Source organism: Mustelus asterias, chromosome 11 (assembly GCF_964213995.1).
Source record: "Mustelus asterias chromosome 11, sMusAst1.hap1.1, whole genome shotgun sequence".
NCBI classification, from domain to species: domain Eukaryota; kingdom Metazoa; phylum Chordata; class Chondrichthyes; order Carcharhiniformes; family Triakidae; genus Mustelus; species Mustelus asterias.
Genome location: NC_135811.1, coordinates 56,330,093 through 56,356,582, shown reverse-complemented (window position 1 = coordinate 56,356,582; position 26,490 = coordinate 56,330,093). Strand labels below are relative to the sequence as shown.

Below are 26,490 nucleotides of genomic sequence, written 5' to 3'. Positions count from 1 at the left end.
CAATTTGGTTTCAGGTATGCGGCCTAGTAAAATCTGATTCCGTGATTATCGGGTATTAGCGCTAAAACTCTTTATAATATCAGGAGTTTTGTAATTTTCTTTGTCATGAGATGTGCTGGTAACCAGTTTGCAATAATGGTTTTGGGAATGAATTAAAAATTTAGCACAGGGTATGTGGTAAGAACCAATGGCTCGCTGGGAAATAAACCAGCCAAAAGATTATACAAAAAACTCTTCTGCTGTCCTGGTGAATTATCTGATGAGCTGTGTGTAGTTTTTATCCGAGTAAACCACTGCTTCCAGTCAAGTTTCTTATTTATACCCCACACACAACTGTTGTTTGTTTTTTTTTTGTAGGTGAATTTTTGTACCCTTCAAGGTGAGGGTGTTGGGCAACAGATCAGTTTTTCCATTTAATCTGTGTTAGTACAACTTTCTTTCACACCTGTGACCTGGGTTCATATTCAACCCAGACTGGTGAGAAGTATGGCAAATATTTTTATTTCTATGCCAATGTATCTCAACTACTCCTTGTTTGCTCTAGAGCTGCTAGGGTAGGTAGTTTTGTGTAGCATATCTCCCACTGTGGCACCATAAAGCTAACTTTGGTGACGCCATGGATGATGAATGCTGCCACAATCCACTATTCTTATTGATGTCACTGGAGCAGAACTTTAATACATACATTGCAGGAGAAATTATGCAAAAATGCCTGCTCTCACACTGCCTCAAACCAGCATCCCCCTTTACATAACACTTTGAAAATTATGGGAACATTTAGCAATATTAAATTGATTGATTCATAAAATGAACACAACTTAATGCTTTTCATAATTGGAGAAATAATTTTAATGGGCCATTTTTGGAATTTGTTTAAATTTCAGCACTTCTGTCTAGCCTGCCACCTTTTTGATCATATGTATTAAGGAAGTACTTTGCCTGCCACACTTGAGTGTTACGTTTTCTATGTGTAAATTTAGCATCACACTTGCGTCTGAAATGCACTCAGAAGTAGCAACAAATGCCAAATGTGGTAGGCTGTGTATACCAGTTGGATGAGAGAAAAACAGTTAAATAAATTTCCGGCAAAAAGCATATAAAAACAGCAAGCAATCAAATGAGACAACCTCCCTGTTCATTAAAAAAGCTGAAACCAAGAAATAGCTCGAATCTCTTTGAATATTTTGTCTGTTTTGTTCCTCCATTAAAGATTTACCATTTTAACATAATATAAAGATGTAAAAATTTTTGAGAACCTCGAACAAAATGATTTAAAATACCATTTTCTGTTTTTAACTGCCTCTTGCATTCTGTTTCAGAGGCAAATTCATAATTTCAATTTTTAATACATGTTGTTTCCCAAAGCCAATGCCTTCAGCTGAAGAGATAGCAACCTACAGCTCTCAGTTTGCATTTGTGTCTAAAATGTCTTGGGTTTTTTTTTAACAACAGTTTCTCACTAAGACTGGTATTTCCAAGTGCAACAACACCACTCCACGTCGTGCATACCACTCCCCACAAAACTTTCTGTTCCACATTCAAAAGTGTTGGAATATTATTGCTAATACAAAGGGAAATACAAATCATATTTTTGAAATTTTGATAGCATAAGTATGGAAACATCAGGATAGTGAGAAGCATGAACTTTATAAGAAGCAGTTTTTGACCGGAAACAATGAACGTTGTCCATTCATGTACTTCTCCTCTTTCCATGTTACAGTGAATTATTGACAGTACAGAAGTGGTCATTGTGAAACCTTTCCTCTTCCTGCAACAGCATCTGCAAGCATCGGTTTACCATGATGCTAATACCTTTAGATTATGCTTCTCCCCAACTCTTGATTATCCCACTGCTATTGCACTGTTTTGCAGTCTGATATGTAGTATTTTAATGTGGTTCAACTTCTGCAGCTAAATTTTGGAAAGACTGAAGCCATTGTTTTTGGCACTGTCACAGACTTCATCGACTGCCATGCTGCTCATCGTCTCAGGCTTAATCAGACTGAGCTAAGATTCCATTCCCTATCCTTTTCATTACAAAGATGATCTCTTTTTATTTTTGTAACACCCGATAAAACTAATTTGTCCGTCACCACCTCATCCTACCTGACTTGCATTAACTTTTAGTCCACTAATATCATGAGTATAACATTCTTGCCTTTGTCTTTAAATTGTTCAAATGTCATTCATGCCCCTCCCTACTTTTGTGACCACTTCCCTCAAGTTGTCTGTTTCCATGACTGTTGCCTCTTGTGCATTCTTTCATAGAACCATAGAAACCATAGAAAATTACAGCTCAGAAACAGGCCTTTTGGCCTTTCTTGTCTGTGCCGAACCATTTTATGCCTAGTCCCACTGACCTGCACTTGGACCATATCCCTCCACACCCCTCTCATCCATGAACCCGTCCAAGTTTTTCTTAAATGTTAAAAGTGACCCCGCATTTACCACTTTATCCGGCAGCTCGTTCCACACTCCCACCACTCTCTGCGTGAAGAAGCCCCCCCTAATATTCCCTTTAAACTTTTCTCCTTTCACCCTTAACCCATGCCCTCTGGTTTTTTTCTCCCCTAGCCTCAGCGGAAAAAGCCTGCTTGCATTCACTCTATACCCATCAAAATCTTATACACCTCTATCAAATCTCCCCTCAATCTTCTACGCTCATTGACTCTCAATTCGTGAAATGCATCCAGCTGCATAGATCAATTTTTTTTCCAGCATTCTCCCTCCAAATTCCTCTTGCTTCTTTAGGACCCTTCTTCAAACTCATCTCTTTGAACAAAGTTTTAATTATTTTGATAAGCTCTCTCTTTCTTGGCATCTAGTTTTCCACAAGGCCTCTGTGAAGTACCTCTGGGATGTTTTCTACATTAGAGGTGCTAAATTGTTGATGAGAATTGAAAGAGTGATGCAACAAACTATTTGGAAAGGAGCAAATGTTTAGCAGAGCAATATTTTTTGTCTAGATTAATGCTGAAAAAGATAGAACTTTGTGTTGTGTGATGTAACACTCCTATTTTTATAATTAATATTTCCCCAGATTCACCCAAGTAATGTCATGAGCGACCTCTTAGTACAAAAGAACATTAGGGTGTTTTTGTTTTCCATCTGAGATGGGTGCAATGTTGGCTGAACACCACAGGCAGTCAGTCTCGAGCCTGACTTGGGCAGCAACATGGTGCAGCATTTAGCAATGCTGGCTCACAGGGACCTGGGTTCGATTCTGGCCTTAGGTGACTGTGTGGAGTTTGCATGTAAAATGCTGTTTTGGGAGTTGGTGCAGACTCGATGGGCTGAATGGTCTCCTCTGCGTTCGGGATTCTATGGTTTGAATCCCAGGCTGCCATTAAGCTGCTGGAACCCAACATCAACTGATTGATTGCAAGAAGGCAGGGAAGTGGCTAGTCTCCATGCTGAGCTGACCAATATGCATGGGGTTGGGGGAAAATCCTGGGAGTGGTCTCAAGAATCAGCAATTAGCTTGATGTTCTTGGAGTTTCCCTTTAGGCCCTTCTTTAGGTCCTTCTGAGCCGAGCAGTATATGAAAAATTTGTTTGCTTTCTTTTTTCAAATGACCTCCATTAGTTCATTGGACCGCTGGTTCGAATGCTCAACAGCTGGTACAATTGTGCAGACTATGTATAGGACACACATTGTCAATTTGTACCCAAAAGTTGCTGATGGGGTTGTTCAACAGGTACAGCACTCCAAATTGCATACTTAAGCATTGGTAGACTGTTCTCTTCACAGGTTTTCCTTGGGCATGAGGTGTCCCACCCCTGCTGAATAGCAGCTTAGTCATTTTCCAGGTAAAGAATGCGTGACTCGTGGTTGTAATTTGTCCTCACCCACCCATGTGAAAATGATTCAAGTTGCAGTTATTTGCCATGAATGTGGTTGCAGGTTCTGATTATTGTGTGCCTTTTACATGAAAGTTACTGCTTCTGAGACGAGCTGGAAGAGGTTTCCACTTTTGTCCTGTGTTTTCACTCCCAACACAAAACCATCAAACCTGTAGACTGATATAAACAGAGATTACAAGTTTTGGTCAGCAAGATCTGGCCTTTTCCACTTCCAGGAAGACGAGTAATCCAGCCTAGTTAAACAATGGAGTTTTGTTTGTGTATGACTGACTTGTTTTTATAAAGACGAGATATACTGGCAGGATTTGGCTTGAATGCACTGAAAAATACCAGAGTAGTTGCAACATTTGCCTATGATTAATACAAGCCACAGTATAAATAGAGTGAGGTTTAATCGTCTCCAAATTAGATAGCATTTGCTGTGTTCTGGTCGTTTTACTCAATGAAGTAGCTCTTGTTGAAATGTAGTTATGTAAGTTCTCAACATTCCTTTGTTTGTTCCTATGCAGTTTACTGTAAATGGACACTGCTATGGATTATGAAAGGCCAAATGTTGAAACTATCAAGTGTGTTGTTGTCGGGGACAATGCTGTGGGAAAGACTCGACTCATCTGTGCAAGAGCATGCAATACCACCTTGACACAGTACCAGCTGCTGTCCACCCATGTACCCACTGTCTGGGCAATTGATCAGTATCGTGTCTGTCAAGAGGTAAGATTTTCTTTTTCAAAAAATGTAGCTGAAATCTTACAAATATTAAAGATATACAATATGTAAAGCCCCACAAGATTATGCTTTGAATATACTCCAGTGTAGTTATTCATTTTTGCTTGATTCTTGTTTGAGTTCTCAGGACTGAACAAGACTGTCATTCAGAAAACAAATATTTTCTTGAATAGGGCATTTATTTCATATTTTTCAAACATGGTTCTTGTGTATCTTAGTCTCAGTCATGGATTTCTGAATCTAATAAAAAACAGTTTTAAAATTATATAGTGTATAACTCACTTTGAATTGAAGATGTTAAGGTTTGGGTTTAAATTGAGAAACTGGAAATGAAAATCCACAGGTGATTAAAAACATACTTTTCAATGTTTTAAAGATTTGAACATTTTTAAATTTAATGAGATGAGCCCTGAAAATGTTAATTTAACTAAATGGACTATTTGAAAATAATGTGGCACTTCACTAATGTCTCTTAATCCTGCATTTGATAAACGTTTGGTTACACTGCTTTTAAAAGATACGCAAACTGGAGTAATCAAGCAGTACATTTTAACCTCAAACTAATGAATCCTGTTTTCTTTGCTCAGTTACAACTGTAGCATTGTAATTATGTCCCTTGTGATTTTGTGAAATGCGGGTGATATGTTTGAATAACTGCCTCTCGGTGACATTAATGTAATGCTCTAAAGTTTGTTAGGGAAAATTACATAAGTGAACTTATTGTTTCCATTGATTACATTAAATGTTGGTTATGTTTAGGTGCTCGAACGTTCCCGCGATGTTGTAGATGAAGTTAGCATATCACTCAGGCTATGGGATACGTTTGGTGACCACCATAAGGACAGGCGTTTTGCATATGGCAGGTAAACAAAATATAAGTGGGAGGGAAAAACCACATATGCACAGACAGTGTGTTTTTGTATGTGTTTTTCAATCTTGCATTAAACATCCATTAGAATCTTATAATGGAAAATGAGTTTGATAAATCCTCAAGTGCAAGATGAATATTGTATAAATTGTATAAATGGTCTATACCAATATTAAAAATTTTGAATTTTTATGTTAAGGTTTAGTAAATTTCACAATGGAATACAGAGCTGCATATTACAAAATGAGATTTTTAAGAACAACCGTTATACAAGCTGCTGCAGAAATTAATATAAAATGTTGGAATCAGCAGATAATTGTTAGATCTTCTAATTCTACAAACTATTAGCCTTTATCAAAATTTGTGAATTGCTTGGTGTTCTTTCTCCCAGTCAAGAAAAAATTGATTTTGACTTGTCTAGAAGGATGTATGATTTGCCATCATATGTTTGCTAATTGTTTATTGGGGTGGAAATACAACTTCATTTCCAACCCCTTTTTGCTTGCCAGTGCTATCCTAACATTTTAGTTGCTGATTATAAACATTTTTGTGGGATTGCAATGTAAGGCGTGGAAGTAAGGGGATTAATTCTGTAAAACATTTTCCTCTAGTTTACACAACTGCACTTTAAAAAACCCCAAGAAAGTATTTTTCAAAATTTAAGATAATTGACCATCATGAACTCATTGTTCCTCTTCAAAACAAAAGTATGTGATTTTGTTGCATGTTTCTAGACTTTCGTGCAGCAGAATATTTAACGCTGATCTTATCAGTTCTTTAAGCATAGTGAAATCTGTAATAATTATAAAAAAAATACATGATAAGTCAGTCAGCATCTGAAAATAGGAAAAGAGCATATTATTATGGGCAAACATTCTAGCAGAATTAAATGAGAAGGCATTTAAGGCCTTTGATGATACTCGAGTGGAGAACATTTGAGAAATACAAATACAAAAATAGCTGTGAGATGATTCCTTTTTTAAAAAAAGCAGCTTGTGAAAGATGAAAAAATGCTTCATATACAAAAGTTATCCAGTTGAGGTAGTGAAAAAAACAAAGGACAACAGTATGCGAACTGACAGGAAATGGAGAGATTGTAAGGATTTGAAGTTGCAACGGTTAATTTTTCAAATTAGCTGGCTGCAGTTAGGCAAAAGAGGAGAGATAAGAGTTCACACGATGGGCCCGATTTTACCGTTAGGAGTCTAAGGGCTGGATCCGGGTGTAATACAGATCCGAGCCCGGAATCCTCTTTCCAGCGTGCCCATACGCTTTTTGCCGGCTCTGGTTCGATCCGTGCAGTGGGCGGGGCTTAGCGCTGCCGGAACGATCGGAGCACTAAACTGCGCATCACAGTTCGAAAAAAAATCTGAAGCAGTGTGCCTGGGTGGGAAAGAAATAAAAGCAGAGAGAGCGGCTCTCTGACACATGGAAGAGTTGGCAATAATTATACCTGCTCTTGTTAGAGAAAATATTGTCCTAACAATCTGATCACGCTATTAAACTCAAAGCTTTTGTTGAAAGATTACACTTGCATCTATTTCAACTGTCTACTTTTGTCTCAGTAATGAATGTGAGCTGCTTGGGTTATTTTGGGCTGATTGTGTCGACTTGCAGGGCTTAAGTGAAAAATAAAATTTGCATTTCTGAGAATCTTCGACCACACAGAACAAAGTACATCCATATCATTTTGAGTGTCTGTTCATTCCTGTTGTCATGATGTGGAGATGCCGGCGTTGGACTGGGGTGAACACAGTAAGAAGTCTCACAACACCAGGTTAAAGTCCAACAGGTTTATTTGGTAGCAAATACCATAAGCTTTCGGAGCACTGCTCCTTCGTCAGATGGAGTGGAAATGTGGAGCACATTTCCACTCCATCTGACGAAGGAGCAGTGCTCCGAAAGCTTATGGTATTTGCTACCAAATAAACCTGTTGGACTTTAACCTGGTGTTGTGAGACTTCTTACTGCATTCCTGTTGTCACAGAGACGTCTCCCCATCAACATATTGTAAAACAAATATATAACAAACTCAGTACTTGTAGCATATATCCTGAAGCAACAGTTCTTTAGAAGGAATTTGAAAAGAGATGCTTTTTACTGTTAAAGGATAGGAATTAAAACATTCAAATGTTTCAATTCCTATCCTTTAACAGTAAAAATAATGAATGGTTTACGCCCCCCCCCCACACACACACTCACAGAGCCGCCACCAACCCGGGACGGCGGAATGGCTGCGACTACAAGACACCTGTAAGTACCGGAGAGCTTTCGGATGCCATGCACCTACCTCCTCGCCAACCCTCACTGAGGAAGCGCCGGCTTCCGACTTTTATTTAGCAGGTCGCTAAAAGCGTGGATCTGGATCGGGCCGCGCCGTGGTAAAGTGGGATTTGGCGTTAGAGTTGGGCGGGCAGTTCATTAAATCGATTTAAATGTATGATAATGCATTTAAATCGTCGGGCTGCCCAATTCGGGCGCGGACCGGATCTGCGCCCGAATCGAGTGTTGGTAAAGCCGCGATCTGCTCGGATTCGGGTGCAGATCGCGTTAAAGGCCCGACGCCCAAATTTACCGCGATTTCAGGCACGATGTCTACCGGCTGCACTAATTAGAATTTTAGGCAAGCACTGCCTGTGATCTCAGATCAGATGGCCAAAGAAAATCAGATGGCCACCTGTACAAATATTCAATTTTAAGTTGAATATGTGAAGCTTCTTGTCGTCACGCAGACTGGTAAAATTACTCTTTCGGCAGGCTTTGTTGCATTGAGCAGTGCAGCATGCGCGATTGGGGGGAAAAAAACAGTTTGGAGTGGAAATAAGGAATGGCTGAGATGGAACAAAGGAAAGTAACAAGTGTGTCGTCTAGTTATGGATACAGAAAGCTAGAAATACTCAACAGTCAAGCAGCATCTCTGAGAGAAGAGCAAAGTCAATACTCTTTCATCAGAAAGTTGTTTAGTTGTTCTGAAAGAACTGAAATAATTATATCCTCAGTTGCCAATAGTTAGTGCTAAATTGAAGCAAGATATATTGAATTTTTAATTCAGTCCAAATATTTATCAATAAGATAGCATGTCTATTTTATGGTTTTCAATAGAAGGACTGTGTACTATGTGCATCTTGTTTGCTACTTGTTTATATCCATCTTTGCTGTCAGCCTGCTTCCTGGAATCTCCCTTTGAAAAATGAGGGTGGAACCATTAGGACTGTGACTTCTCCAAACCTGTTGAGAATGTTACTTGCTGACTAGAACCGTGGTATATGATGGTTCCTGTTGATATTTCTTTTGTTCCTTCCATCGAACATCTCAATAGAATGTGGTAATTGTTTATAGTTGAGCTAGACCCACAATTACTTGTATTTGACTTGCTCTGTTTTTGAAGGGAGTCTGTATGTACATGTCTGCTGTAGCTAAAGTGAATTTGTGTATACGTATGTCTGAAGAACATTAAATTGGTTACTACAGGATGCCACTGTTAAAATTCCATGAATGCAGAAGACTGGATGATGAAGTAAGTCTGAGTGGTAGCTATGGACCATCGTGCACTTGTGACAATTTATGCCTTAAAGCTGTTGCCGGTGTAAAATAACTATGTCATGAGCTGGTTTGGGCAAGTGGCAATAAACCATAGGTGTGAGACCAAATTTTGTTTACTTTCCAACATGAAGCATCAAACACATTTCTCAATTTCATCTAATATGCTTCCCACCCCCACACCCTTTTTAGCTCATTAATTACTACGTTCACCAGACTACTAACCAAGATTATCATATTAGAAAAAATAACTTTTTTGTCAATCATTTTTTCTCTTCCTCAAGCCATTGATTCTTTTGCATAGGTAGCTTCATGGATGTCATGTACCCATACCCACTGGCAACTTGTACGAGTGCCGATCATTCTTTGGGTTGATCTTTGCAATGAAAGTTGACAAGCTATTTAGCCTTCAGGGATGGGAGTGGGAACATCACAACTAAGCCCGATTAGGTCCTCATCCTGCAATCATCAGGGTGATTAGGTAGCTGTTTAGACACGACCTGTTTTTCTGCACTCCCCCTCGGGCACTTTTTGCTGTTGCTCAGCTGAAGTTTGTTAAAATCAGCACAAAACAAGATTGAATCTGGAACTCTCCTGATCTGTATGGCACGTTGAATGTTTATGCATTTGTGTTTGAAATATTTTTAAAATTTTGGGCACGTTATGCCATGATCTCACGTAATGAAAACAGATTCACTTTTTTCACAGATTCCACAGATTTAAGTACAACCACATAATTTTCCCACTGCTAGCTACCACCAAATGAGTTCAGTTGTAACTCTTGCTTCAGGATAAGAATATGGTACATCAAATCTTACTGCTAAGACTTGACTTCATTAATTTAGATTGACACTTGAATGCAGAACTGAGAAAACTGTGCATGGGTAGAAGTGCTGTTTTTTGGATGTGATAAATGAAAGCCCTACCTGCCTGTTCAGGTGGAGTAGAGTTTCTCCTGGTGTCCTGGTCAATAGATATTCCTCAAGTAACACCTCCGAAAAAAGGAGAGAAAGAACTCCATACTGCTTTACGTGATCTAATGACATCCAAAGTTCTATAAAGCTAATGGAGTGTTTGTTGTGCACAGCAAGGTCTCCCAAACAGTACTGAGGTAAATAAGTGGATCTATTGGTTGAGAGGTAAATATTGGCCAAGGCAGTCAGAAAATGCCCTTGCTTTTCTTGTAATAGTGCTATGTAATCTTTTACACTCACTTGTGAAGACAGACTTGGTTTACTTGGTTTAACATTTAATCCGAAAAACAGATTAAGCAGTCTTGTGTTTTATTGGTGTGCTGCTTAACTGTTACATTCTGCTCCGTAACAGTAAAGAAATTCCTGGGTTCACTTTAGTACAAAATCTAGGCTAACACTCCAGTGCACTACTGAAAGAACGATGCACCGTCGATGTTCTCAACTTCAGGTGATACCTGTCTGCTTTCTTAGGTGATACTATTAGAAGAAGTGGAGGGGAATTCTGCAGGTGTCATGGCCGATATTTATCTTTTAACCAACATCACTGAAACAGATCAAAAATTATATATTGTAGGTGCTGAAAATCAAACAAAAATAGAAAATGCTGCAAGTGCTGAGCAGGTCAGTCAGCATATGTGAAGAAAGAAACCTTTCAGGTCCATTACCTTTTTATCAGGATTCAATCGAACAGGCCCTCTGTGTGGAACCTTGCTGTGTTCACATTGGTTGCTCCATTTCTTAACAGTGACTTTGGCTTAACCATGGCTTCAAAAGTACTTTATTGACTGTAAAGTGCCTTGGGATGTCCTGAGGGTGTGAAAAGTTGTATAAAATATTTTTTAAAAAATTTTTCTTTAGGAGTCATCCATTGAGAGGGCAACACTATCGAAATTTGAGAATGTAAATGGCGCTGTATAAGTGTAGGCTCTTCCTCCTGACTGCAGGAGTGAAATTTGGTAAACTGATATTCAATATTTAATGTTGTCGTGTATTGCTTCTGATTAAAAAAAATTGTGCAGCTTAATGTGAAAATGTGCTACATCAAATTGCTTTAGATGCTAATCATGGGGAAAAACTGAAGTGCGCCCAGAATGTATGTGGACAATATGCATACAATTTATATTTTTTTAAACGAACAATGTCTTGGATATTGCAACAGCACATAAAGTTCCATACTGTACTTGTACTACTTCAGTACTATTTTTTCTTCTTCTCATGAAGTAATGTTTTCTTTGTAGAAAAGTTAAAGTATAATATATTACCTCAAATGAGTATTGAAAATAACCCTTCAGAGATCGAATTCTACTGGGAAAATACATAAATAAAAGCAGAAAATTCTTGAATACTCAGGTCAGGCAGCATCTGTAGAGAGTGAAACAGTTGATGGTTTCAGGTTGACCTTTCATTTATTGACCCAAATTGTTTGCCTGACTTTTAACTCTGTAAATGGGTTTTGAATGAGTTAAAATCTTGTCCCTTAACTCTGCTTCTCTCTTTCTACAGATGTTGCCTGACCTGTTGAATATTTCCAGCATTTTCTGTTTTATTTCAAATTCCAGCATCTGCAATATTGCTTTTGTATTAGAAAAGTATGCCACTTTAAAAAAAAAAGCTTGATTCAAAATCTCCTGCAGATTTTTCTAAGTCAGCTGTAATTATATATCATATGTATTCATATAGGCAAAATTGTACAAAAACATCCTCGCAAGTTATTGCTTCATTTGCAACAAGTTGCTCTGAAGCCTTTTATACAACTTTCTTGACACTCATTTGACTTTTACTGACCTGAAAGGTTTTAATTGAATTGCTTACTATAAATAAGCTGGGACCCAATCTGCAGTCTGTAGAGGACAACAGAAAATAAGAGGATTCAGTCATATGCCTCTGGTATAAGGAGTTTGGATGCTTGCCCAAAATGGTAGATAAAAATATCATTGGTGAATTTGTGCCCAAGCTGCAGCTAACCAAATGTGTGACCAAAGTCTGCAGGAAATGACAAGTCCTGAAGCAGAAAACTGCTGGTAACTGTAGATGTTGATTTGATTATTAAAATAACTGACATTAATAGTTGCCAGTGGTTGCAGTTGACTTTGAATACAATTGCTTGTATCAATCCTAAAATCCCCCATAACCATTTCCTTGCTATAACAATTTCCTGAATGATGGCAGGCACCTCTTTTTTTTGGCATGTAAACAGCTGAACTAGATACAATAGTCAACAATACTTCATGTTGTTTTCATGTCTATATACCGTACTGTTCAGTATTCCTCAAGCACCTGCACTGAATATTGTATATTACATCAACAATAATAATGTACAATTTGCACAGTAACATATATAGGCCTGGATTTTCATCCTCAAGGCAGGTAGTGGAAGTGGGGAAATTCCTGGCTCGCCCATCCTGTCTTGGGAGAAGGAGCCTGAAAGGACAAATTTTATTATGGGGGGAGCAGGGGTGGATGAGTTCAGGAAAAGTTCGGAGATAGCCATGGGCTTCCAGATGCTGAGACAGGCTGTTTAAAAGGCCTATCTCTCCTTTGTGGGACTTTGTCACAATTAAATTTTTAAAACATTCTCTAGGGTTTGGGACATTACAGGCTAGACTAGCATTTCTTGCCCTTTCCTAATTTTCTTTGAGAAGTTGGTGAGCTGGTGGTGAACTACTGCTGTCCATGTCATGTAAGTACCAACCAAAGTGATGTTAGGGTGGGAGTTTCAAGATTTTTGACCCAGCGGCAGTGAGGGAATGATATATTTCTAAGTCAACATGACTTGGGGGGGAAACTTCAGGTGTTGGTGTTTCTGTAAGTCTGCTACCCCTGTCCTTCTAGATGGTAGTGATCGTGTGTTTGGAAGGTGCTGTCTGAGGAGGCTTAGTGATATCCTGCAGTGCATCCAGGCAAATAGAGTTTCTGATCAATGGTAACCCCAAGATGTTGATTGGCGGGGGAATTTGGTGATGGTAATGCTGCTGAATGTCAAGAGGTGATGGTTAGATTTTCTCTTGTTGGGGATGTCATTGCCCGCCACTTTTATGTGGCATGAATGTTACTTGCTAATTATCAGTCCAAGCTGATAAAACAGCTGAAAACTGGTCTTCCATCCCTCACTCCTCCCAAACTCTCCATGCTGCATCAATGCAAAACTATGGTCCCCAAATGATCCTGATGGCCCCTCATGCCACCCTGCGAGGTATGTCTGTCCATCCATCCTCCATGTTTCCTCATGCCCCATGCCAAGCTATGCCCCTCCACCCATCCATGCATGGCCCCTCATGCCCCATGTTACTGTAGACTTCACAAAACTAATGGACCCTAAATTTTTAAAAAATCAATAAATTCCTTTATTCATAACTTTCCACTTTGTTATCAAAAAGTCATTCTACTATGGGACAGTAAAAGTCTAATAGATTTTTGAGCTCTTAGCCAAGCCTTATTTTGCATTCTCGGCGGAGAGCTCAGACATTCATTAGAGTACTGAAACACCTGAGCCCTGGATTAAATATTGCTTGATTGACTGCTCTTACTCTCTCCTATCAATTACACGATACTTATTTACACATGGTTAAAAAGTTTCAACTGCTTGGGTCTCAGCTGTTGAAACTTTAAAGGGTCTGCATGATTGACACATTTATTGCCCCGTGTTAAGAAGACTTTTTTCCTAAGGAACAAAAAGCTGTAAATTATATAGACCATGGAATGAATGTAAAGGAACAGATTTGTAAGGTAATTACATTGGTGCAAGAATTCTAGAGTAGTTATTATGTGAGTATAGACTGGAATAATAGTAGTATACAGGGCAGAGAGGGGCAAGAGTTCTTAGATTATGTGCAGGAAAAACATTTACAGTATGTTTCCAGTCTGACAGGAGGGGGAGGCATTTCTTGATCTGGTTCATGGGAATGAGGTAGCCCAAGTTTGTCAAATATCAGTAGGAGAACATTTAGGGGGAGAGGGATCATTGTATCATAAGGTTTCGGTTCGCTATGGAAAAAGATACAGAACAATCCACATTAAGAATATTTAACTGGGGAAAAGGCCAACTTCAATCAGGTAAGAATGGATCTTGGGCAAATAAATTGCATTCAAAGGTTGGCCAGAAAAATGGTAGCTGAACAATGGGCTACCTTGTAAGCAGGGAGAGTCATGGTATATTCCCCCAAAGGGGAACGGTAGGGCAAACTAATTCAGAGCTCCCAGCGGGACAAAAAAATATAGAGGTTAGGATGGAAAGAAAAAGTGTGCTTATGGCAGATGTCAGGTGAATAATACATTGGAGAGGAATGTGAATAAGCAAATAAGAGAAGCAAAGAGAGGAAATATGAGTAGAGACTGGCAGCTAATATAGGGAATCCCAAAGTATTCTATAGGTAGTTAAATAGTAAAAAGAGGAGTAGGGTCAATTAGGGACTAAAAAGGGATTTATGCATGAAAGCAAGGAGAATAGCTGAGGCATTAAATTAATATTTTTCTTCCTTGATAAAGACATTTACAAATGCTACCCAGGCCATGGCAAAAGAGGAGGTAATTAATACACTGAAAACATTTAAAATTGATATGGAGAAGGTATTAGATAGACTATCTATACTTAAAAGTTGATGAAGCACCAGGACTGGATGGAATGCGTGAGGGAAGTGAGAGTGGAAATTGCAGAGGCACTGGCAATAATTTTTCAGTCTTGGGGTCAGAGGTGGTGCCAGAGGAGTGGAAAATTGCAAATATTTGCACCTTTGTTCAGAAAGGGTATAAAGATAAACCGGCAACAATAGGCTGGTCAGTTTAATTTTTGATGGTGGGAAAACCTAGAAACAATTTTGGGACAAAATGAATAATCACATGGACAAGTGTGGGTTAATTAAGGAGAGGCGGCATGGACTTGAGGGAAAATCTTATTTAGTAACTTGCTGAGGGTTATTGAAGAGGTAACATGGATATGATGGACATGGACTTCCAAAAGGCATTTGATACATTGCTGCACACACACTATAAAGGTTATAGCTCATGGAATAAAAAGGAACAGTAGCAACATGAATACAAAATTGACAGGAAACAGTCGTGGTTAATGGATTTTTTTTGTTGGGGAAAGATTTGTAGTGGAAGACCCTTGCTCTTTTTAATGTAAATGACTTAGATGAAATAAAAACATAAAATGCTGGAAAAATACAGCAGGTCTGGTAGCATCTGTGGCGAGAGAATCAGAGTTCACGTCTTGAGCATGTTTCAAGCATCCACGGTATTTTGCTTTTGTATAAATGACTTAGACCTTGGTGTATGATTTCAAAATTTGCAGATGATACAAAACTTCAATGCATTGTAAACTGTGAGGAGGATAGTGTAGAACTTCAAAAGGAGATGGATAAGTTGATGGAATGAGTGGACTAGCAGCAGATGCAAAGAAATGTGCATTGATTAATTTTGATTGGAATGGAGAGACAATATAAAATAGAGTGCCATGCTGAAGCAGCTGCAGGAGCAGATGGACCTGGGCCTATATGTGTTTCCTCAATGAAGATGCAGGATGATTGAGCAAACGGTTAATAAAGCATACTTTGTAAGGGCATAGAGTCCAAGGACAAGGAGGTTATGTTGAATTTGTATAAGATGCTACTGGGCCTTAGCTGGAGTATTGCAGACAGTTCTGGCCGGCACACTTTTTAGGAAGGACGTGAAAGCATTGGTCAGAGTCCACAAAAGAATCATGAGAATGGTTCTATCAATGAAGAACTTCAGTTATGAAGATTGATTAGAGGAGTTGGGACATTTTCCTTTGAATACTTCTATTAAGTCTCCTCTCAAAGTCATGAGGGATCTGCATAGAATAGATGGGGAGAAACTTCCCAATTATGAAAGGATCGAGAGGACCGAGATTTAAAGTAATTGGCAAAAGAAGCAATGGCGATGAGAGTAAGAACTGTTCACAGTGAGTGGTTAAGATTTAGAATGCATTGCCTGACAGTGAGGCAGATTGAATCGAGGCATTCAAAAGGAAATTAGACTGTTCTCTGGAAAGGAAGAATTTGTAAGGTTATACGAGGAAGGTGGAGGAATGGCACTAAGTTAATTGTTCAATCGGAGAGCCAGTGTAGACATGATGGGCTGAATAACGACCACCCTCTGCGATCCTGTGGAGCATCAAATGCAGTAGTCAAATGAATGCTTGCTGGATTTGCCAATGGACTATACATTATGAATGCCACTAACAGGATTGATGAAAAACCTAGCCTTTATCTTCAGCACCAACAGATCTACTAGCAAAAGTGTGGATGAACCGTGAGAGGAATAATGTTGCAAAGGCAGTGGGGAAGGGGTGGTATAGTGGTATTGTCACTGCACCAATAATCCAGAGACCCAGGGTTGCGCATGCTCTGGGGACCTGGATTCGAATTCAATTCCATTTTTAAAAAATGGAATTAAAAGTCAAATGATGGGCATGAAACCACTGTCAATTGTAAAAACCCGTCTGGTTCACTAATATCCTTTCGGAAAGGAAATATGCCATCCTTACCTGGTCTGGCCTACATGTTACCCCAGACACACAGCAACGAGGTTGACTCTTAAATGCCCTCTGAAATATAGATCACTGACTGTGACATCCTGAGTACCCGAGAAGGCACCAGAGGTTTTAAAAAAAAGAGTCTAGTGGTGACTGACAGCCATTGGTACAACATGGCCAACAGATCTGCTTGGCAGCAGATCTTCCAGCAGGCAGTGTTTGCCATCACCTGACACAAGACCCTGACCTTCGGGGACAATGGCACCCTGATTTATCCTGGAAGATTATCCTTTGCCTGTAAATGTTGTGTTGTAGGTATTATCTCCTGGGAGTTGCACCTCTTCTCTGCAGATCCTTTGTCTTTTATTGAGTCATTCTTTCTGTTCCCACTGCAGATGTTGTTCTGTTGGCCATTATCTGACACCCAAAATAAAAGAGCATAAGCAAAATCCTTGCCTGTCTAGGTAGATTGCAAGTGTAAGATGGAGATCAGGCATACTAACTTGCCAAGCAGTGAAGATAACCTGTGAAAGTAATATAAAAGCATCCTTACGTTTCAAATTACGGTCAGCAAGTTCAGTCCACCAAATTATCTCATTAAATACAACATGTACTTTTTTGCAGCTCAATGCATAATGAGCAGCCACTCACGGAATGATTTTTTTCAAAACGTTGTCTACAATCAAGTCACAAAACCCTGGGAATCATTGAGAGCATTAATTGCACCTTGGGGTTTGAGTAACATTTTCAAGTCTCAGAAGTCTCTCTGTTTTACAATTTTAGAGGAGTCTCGATGCAATTTCTACCTTCTAAGTTTAGCTCCATTTTTGCATATAATTAAATCATTCTCAGTGGGTTCGACGTAACGGAAATGTGTGCATATGACTTTACATGCTTGGCCAGAATATTCCCTGATGTTGGGTGGAATGTTCCATTCTAGGAAACAGAGGCCAGATGCACAATGCCAATTGCCACCAGCATACATTATTTAACTCTCTCCTGTCGCATTCAATCAGAATTCTGTGGTGATATTCCAGAAATGTAGTTCATTACTCAGAATAGCCCATGAGAATAAAAGGGGCCTTCATTTATACCCACTCCTTTCCAGTTATTTTGTATCAATTGTAGCACATCTGTTTTGACACAGATTTAGCATTTAATGGAGATTTACTTCAGATTTTCTATTCTACTTTTAGTTAGTCCTGAAAATTAATTTCAAGGGAAAATGCTGCCCAAACAAAGCCTTTTACCAAGGTTATTAAACAAACATTCACCGTTGCAGATTAAAACAAATCCTTCACTATCCAGCAGAATGGATTTTCTGAACAAGTTTGCGCAATTGGTATTGAATTATGGTTGGTTACGTTTGTGTGAACTCGTAGTCACTGGAAATTAGATTGACAGCCTGGAAGAGTATCAGGTAGTGGGGATATTCATCACCTCTGTCCAAGCAAGTGATGAACACCGATCAGAGGTGAGACACGAGCCAACCTATTAAGTTGTGCTATGTCACTTTTAGCACATTCTTTCATATGTTTTGTTCAAGTTAATTGATGTTCAAAGTGAAACTTTGAAAAGGCATTTCAAAAAATAAAGAAAACTTCAAAAATTTGATTGCACCCAAAAACAGGTACAAGGGTTATAATAAATAACTGATTAACCTGAGCTCTTTGGTTGCAATGCAGTCAGTTTGCTAATTCATGCTGTCCATTCATTTCAATGATTTCAGAAGCCAGCTAGATTGGGCCACACTGTTGATTGGCTAGACACATTAGCAGAGGGTCAATATTGTGAATGGCTGGCAAGTTACACTTAAAGCTAGCCTCTCATCAAGTATAAATGCATTGTGACAGTCATTCAGGAAGTGATTCTTACCTGGGAAATAATGTCACAACATGGGAGAGAGAGAGATGTTAAGACCATTAGATACTGCACTTAAGGCCTTGTAGAGATTGTGGAAAGGAAAAAAAAGGTACTCTTGCTTAGACACCTGCTCAGAAGGCGGTGGGATTAGTCAGAACAAGAAATTAAGCCCCAAGGTCCTGGGACCAGTAGCATAAAAAAACTCAGTGATCTCACATAAGTAGTCAAGGTCAGTGAATGCATCTTGAAATACTGTGTTGTACCAACTATATCACTAGCCTCAGACACTGCTCAGTTCATCCCATCACCCACCTACCAAAAATCTTTGCTAGTCAGTACTCATACCTGACACTTGTGCTTTGCCTCACACTCGCACATATAGCATTGCTGCAAACTTCACAAGATGTAGACACAATCCAACCTCCATAGATGTATTGACAGAATTGTACAACACTGACAGAAATATTTCCTTCTCTCTTGCAGGACAAGGTAGAGCACAACAGGAGCTAATAGGAGGAAGCCAGGTACACCTGCATGTCTAACCTCATGGAGGAGATAGTGCCCATTGTAGAAGTGGCGGCAAGCCACAACTGAGTCAAAGATGACAGCATCCTCATAACTAATCTTCCCTCATACTTTCCATTACCCTTTCATCTCACACATCCACAACTGAATTACCAGCTGCAGGTTGTATAAGGATGCACCTTTTTCTCTCTTTCCCTGCAGAACAACCACCTCCACATGTCTTTCTCCTTTCAATTACACAAGACATGCAACACAGGCAGTGGAGAAACAACAAGAAGAGAGCAATGATAATCATGAACCATCTCAATTTCCCTATCTGGCTCTCGGCTCAGATTGTGACTGACCATAATTTTGAGGATATGGTAGACTGTAAAGGCAGGATTTGCTGTGGTGAGCAGCTGCTCAGTGCTTCAGTTGGAGAATTATTGAATGATGCAACACAGGAAGAGGCCATTTGATCTCTGGAATCGCAACTCAACTTGTTGCGCTCTTTCTGTTTCTTCCCCTTCCCCATAGCTCTGTATTTTTTTTCTTTTTAAATCATCATCCTTTTTGAAATTTTGAATCCCTTCAAATTGACTGTAATTGTGATGCTTCCAATTTATGGCAGGCCATATTCTAGGTTCTCATCTCCACTACACACTCAGGCAGTGTATTTGGATCCTAACCACTCACTGTGCAAGCAAAAAAAATCCTCTTGTTGCTGTTGCTTCTTTTTCCAAAAACCCTAAATCAATGTTCTCTGGTTCTCCATTAGCTTTCACTAATTGGAACAGTTTTTTTCTTTATACAGACTGCTTATGAATTTGACTTGGTCTATCAAATCTCCCCTAAACTTCAAACTCAGACTCGTGTCCCACAAGGTCAGCTTGCTGCTGTGCAAGCTCATACTTCGTCTATCAAGAATGTGGGTTAGCCTGCAAAGGTATTTCCAGGATGTTGCAGCAGTCTAGCAATCTATCCTCCCAATTACTAGGAATGGTGAGGCTTCAACCCTAGGGGTCGCAGTGAATCAATAGAGCTCAGATCTGCTGCCTTCTCTTGAGAAACCTGCATGAATCCTCCCACTTCTATTTTTGCCAATTCCCTTGGTGTTGCCTATCAAACAGCCAGACCAGACTCCTACAGCTGAGATGGTGCAGTCGTTGTCTGGTTTTTTTTAGCCCAGATCTTCTCAAGGTTGTCCTTCAAAACCATCTGTTGCCTCCTTTGCTACGTAATTCAGCAGCTTTCCGCCAACTACAGGGGTGCATTAGGACACCCCTAACATGGGAATGCACAAGGGTGACTACGGCGTGATTGCATTTACAAATTTGGTTTGGAATTGCTATACTGGTGGCTTTTATTTTTGTATTGTGACCAAGCAAATGCTGTGATGGTCAGTGTCAGGAAAGTTGGGATGTGGAACTGTTGGTGAATGGGAGTTAGGAATGTGGTTACCAGCATATTGCGCTCGGATGAGCTTTTTCATGAAATCTGGCCAATAAATGTTCATGTTGTCTCTTCCCTTCCTTATCCTCCTGCACCACCACCACCTGCTCCTGTTCCTCAACTTGTTTGCTGTATAGCTGAAAGCAAGGCTCCTCATGATGGTGAAATTGTGCAGATTGTAGCAGAGCACTTGATACATACTGCTGAGTACTGCAGGGCTCCTCTAAAGTGGTCAAGACTGAAATGTAATTTCAGTGCTCGCTCTATCACACTTGCATTGTGTGCCTGTTTCCCACGTGTTTGGGTTGTGCACTGGAGTCATAAGCTATGTGGTCAGCAGATTGTCCTCATTTACTCTTTGACAAACCCTTTGATTTGCTGTGGTGGCTACATTGAAGCTGGACTACTCTGAATACTGTGTATTAACCTACAATGATCCTGCATATGGTTAGTTATTGGTTGATTTCTTCTCACTTGTTTCAATCCTACAATTGTTTGACAACTTGATACAGCTATAAAAAGTCAACAGAGCAGGCATTGAAGGATTTTTTGCTGACTTCAAGGCTTTTGCGCAAACCAGTTGTTTCCTAGATATTGGCCCACTAGGTATTCCTTGTGAGATACAAAATAACTTAAAGAATAAAGAACAGCATAGGAACAGGCCCTTCGGCACACCAAATCTGTGCCGACATAGATGCCTGTCTAATATTTTCTTGCATCTAAATGGTCCATATCCCTCTCTTCCCTGCCTATTCATGTATTTATCTATCTAGATGCCTCTTGAACGTTGTTGTAGAATCTGTTTCCACCACCCTTTCCGGCAGCACGTTCCAGGTATTTACCACCCTCTCTGTGAAAAACTTGCCCCTTACATCTCTTTTAAACTTTCCCCCCTCTCGCTCTCAACCTATGCCCCCGGGTAATTGACCCTGGGAAAAAGACTCTGACTATCCACTCTATCCCAAGCCTGTCATAATCTTGTAAACCTCTATCAGGTCACCCCTCATCCTCTGACGCTTCAATGAAAACAAACCAAGTTTGTTCAACCTTCCTTCATAGTGCATATCCTCCAAACCAGGCAACATCCCAATAAATCTCTTCTGCACCCTTTCCAATGTATCATCATCTTTCCGATAGTGTGGCGACCAGAACTGTACACAATACTCCAAATGCGGCCTAACCAAAGTCTTATACAGTTGCAACATGATTTTCCAATTGCTATACTCAACGTTCTGACCGATGAAGGCCAGTATGCCATATGCCTTCTTGACCACATTGTCCACTGGAGTTGCCACCTTCAGGGAACTGGATCTGCACGCCAAGAACCCTCTATGTTAATATTTATAAGGGCTGTACCATTTACTGTACACTTTCCTTCTGCGGTAGACCTTCCAAATTGCGTCACCTCACATTTGGCTGGCTTAAATTCCGGCTGCCATCTTTTGGCCCAGGTCTCCAGCTGATTTTATATCCTGCTGTATCCTCTGACAATCCTCCTCACTATCCGCTACTCCCCCAATTTTTGTATCATCTGCAAATTTACTAATCAGACTACCTGCATTTTCCTCCAAATCATTTATATACACATTACAAATAACAGAGACCCCAGCACTGATCCTTGTGGAACACCGCTTGTCACAGACCTCCAGTTAGAAAAGTACCCGTCCACTGCTATTCTCTATGCCCAAGCCAGTTTTGTATCCATTTTTCCAGCTCACCTCTGATCCCATATGACTTCACCTTCTGTATCAGCCTGCCATGAGGAGCCTTATCGAAGCCTTTACTAAAGTCCACGTATACAAAATCCACTGCCCTGCCCTGTTCAATTTTTCTTGTCACTTCCTCAAAGAACTCAATCAAGCTTGTGAGAGACAACCTCCCCTTCACAAAACCACACCGCCTATTGCTAATAAGCCTGTTCTCTTCCAGATGGGAGTACATCCTGTCCCTAAGAATCTTCTCCAATAATTTCCCCACCACTGATGTAAGGTTCACAGGCTTGTAATTTCCCTGATTGTCTCTTCTGTCCTTAAACAGAGGAACAATGTTAGCTACTCTCCAATCCTTTGGTACCTCGCCCGTAGCTAAAGAGGATACAAAGATTTTGGGCAAGGCCTCAGCAATTTAATCCCACACCCCGCTGTATTCTGGGATAGACCCTATCTGGCCTTGGGGACTTGTCCACCTTAATGTTTTCAAAACCTCCAATACTTCCTCCTTTTTTATCAACATGTCCTAGAATGTCAATGTCCTCCTTTCTACACTCTCCACCCACCATATCCTTCTCCTTTGTGAATACTGATGCAAAGTACTCGTTAAGGACCTCACCCACCTCATCTGGCTCCTCACACACATTCCCTCCACTGTCTTTGAGTGGACCTACCTTTTCCTTATCTACCCTCTTCCTCCTTATATACACACAAAAAGCCTTGGGATTCTTATTCCTGCTTGCCACTGACATTTCATGGCCCTTTTTGCCCTCCTAAGTTTCTGTTTAAGTTCTTTCTTGCTGTCTTTATATCCCTCAAGACCTTTATCCGTTTTCAATTTCCGAAATTGATATATATGCCTCCTTTTTCAGTATGCTCACACCCTCTCTTGTCATCCAAAGTTCCTGAATCTTGCCATTTTTATCCTTCATTTTTTACAGGGACATACTTGCCCTGAATTGTTAACAACTGCCTTTTAAAAGACTCCTACTTATCGGATTTACCCTCAAACAGCCGCCCCCAGTCTACATTCCCTAGCTCCTGCTCAATACTGTAACATAGTTTAGCCTTCCCCCGGTTTAGTACTTTCACTCTGGGACTACTTCTAACCTTTTCTACAAGTATCTTGAAACTTAAAGAATTGTGATTACTGTTCCCAAAACGGTCCCCCACTGAAACATCAATCCCTGTCCCAGAACCAGGTCTGAGATAACCCCTTCCCGAGTTGGACTATCGACATATTGCCTCAAGAAGCACTCTTGGGCACACTGAACAAACTCGGTCCCATCCAAGCCCCTGGCACTAAAGGAATTGCAGTTTATGTTGGTGAAGTTAAAATCACCCATTAGAACAACCCTGTTTTTAACATCCTCCCATAATCTGCTGACATATCAGTTCCTCCACTTCATGCTGGCTATTGGGAGGTCTGTAGTACAACCCCAATAGTGTGATTACACCACTCCTATTCCTGAGTTCTACCCATATGACCTCACTGCATGATCCACCAAGGTTCCTCCCTCTGTATAGCTGTGACATTCTCCCTAATGAGCAAAGCAACACCCCATCTCTTTTGTCACCCTCTCTATCTCACTTGAAGCATCCAAATCCTGGAATGCTAACCTGGCAGTCCTGCCCTTCTTTCATTCAAGTCTCCGTAGTTGCCACAACACCATAATTCCATGTAGTAATCCAAGCTTTAAGTTCATTTACCTTAACTGTCATGCTCCTTGCGTTAAAGCAAACACAACCTAGACTATCTGTCCTGTCACGTTTTGTGCACTCTCCCTGTGTTTTATTTCTCTTGGCCTTACAGGACCCATTCACTGAGTTCTCCACAGACGCTGTACAGTGGCCCTTTTTGATTTTTGTCTTCGGTTTCTCTGCCTTCCACTTTTCCCCTTACTGTCTTTTGCTTCTGTCCCCACATTGCTTCCCTCTAACTTCCTGCATCGGTTCCCATCCCCCGCCACATTAGTTTAAATGCTCCCCAACAGCACGAGCAAACACTCCCCCATTTGTACTGGTCCCACTAGATTTGTACTGTCCCATCTCCCCAGAACTGGTTCCAATATCCCAGGAATTTGAATCCCTCCGTCTTGCACCATCCCTCAAGCCACGTATTCATCTTCGCTATCCTGACATTCCTACTCTGACTAGCACATGGCACTGGTAACAATTCTGAGATTACTATCTTTGGGGTCCTACTTTTTACTTTAATTCTTAACTCCCTGAATTCAGCTTGTAGGACCTCATCCTGTTTTTTTGCCAATATTGGTGCCTATATGCACCACAACAGCTGGCTGTTCACCTTCCCCCTCCAGAATGCCCTGCAGCCGCTCCGACATCCTTGACCCTTGCACCAGGAAGGCAACATACCATCCTGGAGTCACATTTGCGTCCGCAGAAAAGCCTGTCTATTCCCCTTACAGTTGAATAAAAAGAGGGCATGCCGAGCAGGAGCAAGCTGCTAGAAAGGCCAATAGTGAGGTGGATGAAGAAGGTCTCTCAATAGGAAATCATGTCCATCTGGGAGATTAGGGAGCAATTCCCTTACCAGAACATTTGTAGTCGTTGGAGACCAATCATCTCAACCTCTAGACATTGTTGCTAGAGTTGCTTGGAGCAGTGTGTTGGGCTCAGTCATCTTCAGTTGCTTCATCAATGATCTTCCCTCCATCATAAGCTCAGAAATGGAGGTGTTCACTGCTGATTGCACAGTTCCTCAGAAACTGAAACAGTTTGTTCTTACACACGGCAAGACCTGGACAATATTCAGGCTTGGATTGATAAGTGACAAATGCCATTCAAGCCATACAAGTTCCAGGCAATGCCCATCATTGACGAGAAAGAACCTAACCATCTCAATGTTAAATGTTATTATAATCACTGAATCCCTGCTGAGGTTCTGGTAGGAAATTGTGGATGGAATCCCCTACTGAGAGACCTACTTCATCCCCGACCGCTTGGAACAATCCATGTTGCTCTGCATGTCCTCACTCCATTCTCCAAATCATGTTATATTCCAATATAATATCCAATATCTGGGAGCTACTGGCTTGAGCCAGTGCATTGAAGTCAGCAAAAACTCTTTCAATATTTGCCCTGTAGACCTTTGTGCCATTAAATAACTATATGAAGCTCCAAACACGTGTAGATCCAAAATAACAGCCAGAAGAAATCAACAAGCAATTAACCTGCAAATAGCTAATAGTCCCATAGTGGGGATTCCCTTCTGCTGCTGAAATGTATTCAACTGTGTTAGATAGAGAGGGCATTAGGTGGAGTATTCAGCTCCAAAATGGCAACACTGTCAAATCAGCATTGCATGTTAATTGACTTTATGATCCGCCAGCTCAGCATACATCCCATGACTGTTCACTATAATCAATGATCTTCCCTCCATCATAAGCTCAGAAATGGAGGTTTCTGCTGCTGATTGCACAATTCCTCAGAAACTGAAACAGTTTATGTCTGCATACAGCAAGACCCGGACAACATTCAGGCTTGGGTTGATAAGTGGCAAATATCATTCAAGTCACACAAGTTCCAGGTAATGCCATTTTGGAGCTGAATACTCCACCTAATGCCCTCTCTTCATCTAACACAGTTGAATACATTTCAGCGGCAGAAGGGAATCCCCACCACAGCAACGGGACTTTCACATGCGATTGTCCCAAAAAGTATGCATTTCAGTTTACGAATGCTATTTTAGAACTCTATGGATACTTATACCATCCAAAAATCAGATGCAAACCTTCCTAATTTCTTGCCCTTTGTTTCTGCATGCTTTTATAGACAATCAAAAATGAGGTTGATCTTTTAAAAGCTAAAAGTTTTTGAACAGGATTTTCCATCCCTTCCTGCCAGTGAGATCTTGCAGTCTTGTCAAAGGCATTCCCTGCAGTGGGTTCCACGGCGGTGGGGTGGCTGAACCATGCAAAAAAAACCCAAAGACCTCAGTGGGACCAAAAGATCCTGCCAGTGGCAAATGGCAAGCTGCCTCTGTTGCTGGAAGCCAGGCTGCGGGAGGAGGTGGAAAATCCCGGCCTTTGTGTTCAAACTTTGTTTCAAATCCATTATGGCGTATTTTATCGTGGGTATGTAATATATGATTAGCTTAAGAGGCTGAATATTATTATGCTTTTTATTTTACTTAAGTAAGACAGGTATTTAACTAAAACATGCTCCCCAGAATAATAAACAATGAGGCAGCTACGAGGCCCAGATGATAGCATAAAATAACTTTAACATGTGGAAAAAACGCACTTTCTTCAAACTAAAATGAATGGAACATTAAATAATTATTTTTAAACCAAAAATATAATCCAAACATTTGTTTTTATTAACATTTGTACAGAGAATGAAACCCAAAGTAAATACTGCCTCCGGGAAACTAACTCATATCAGCATTGTGGACATACCACATGAGGTAATGTAGCAAAATTAGTTGTGGTACTACCAGGAGGGAAGTGCATGACTAGATATTTATGTTTCAATA

The 26,490-nt window shown here is 40.3% G+C and overlaps 1 protein-coding gene across 4 annotated transcripts in view; it reads left to right on the top strand.

Moving 5' to 3' along the window:
• Window positions 1–26,490, top strand: part of rhobtb1 (Rho related BTB domain containing 1) — a 95,319-nt gene that overhangs the window by 39,650 nt on the left and 29,179 nt on the right. For 3 of the 4 annotated variants that reach the window (XM_078223624.1, XM_078223622.1, XM_078223623.1), the window contains exons 2-3: window positions 4,373–4,574; window positions 5,349–5,452. In XM_078223624.1, the coding sequence (XP_078079750.1) occupies window positions 4,383–4,574; window positions 5,349–5,452 (296 nt within the window). In that variant the 5' untranslated portion in view covers window positions 4,373–4,382. Of the gene's footprint in view, window positions 1–4,372; window positions 4,575–5,348; window positions 5,453–26,349; window positions 26,422–26,490 lie in introns of those variants that run through there. The other variant, XM_078223625.1, reaches the window with a different exon arrangement.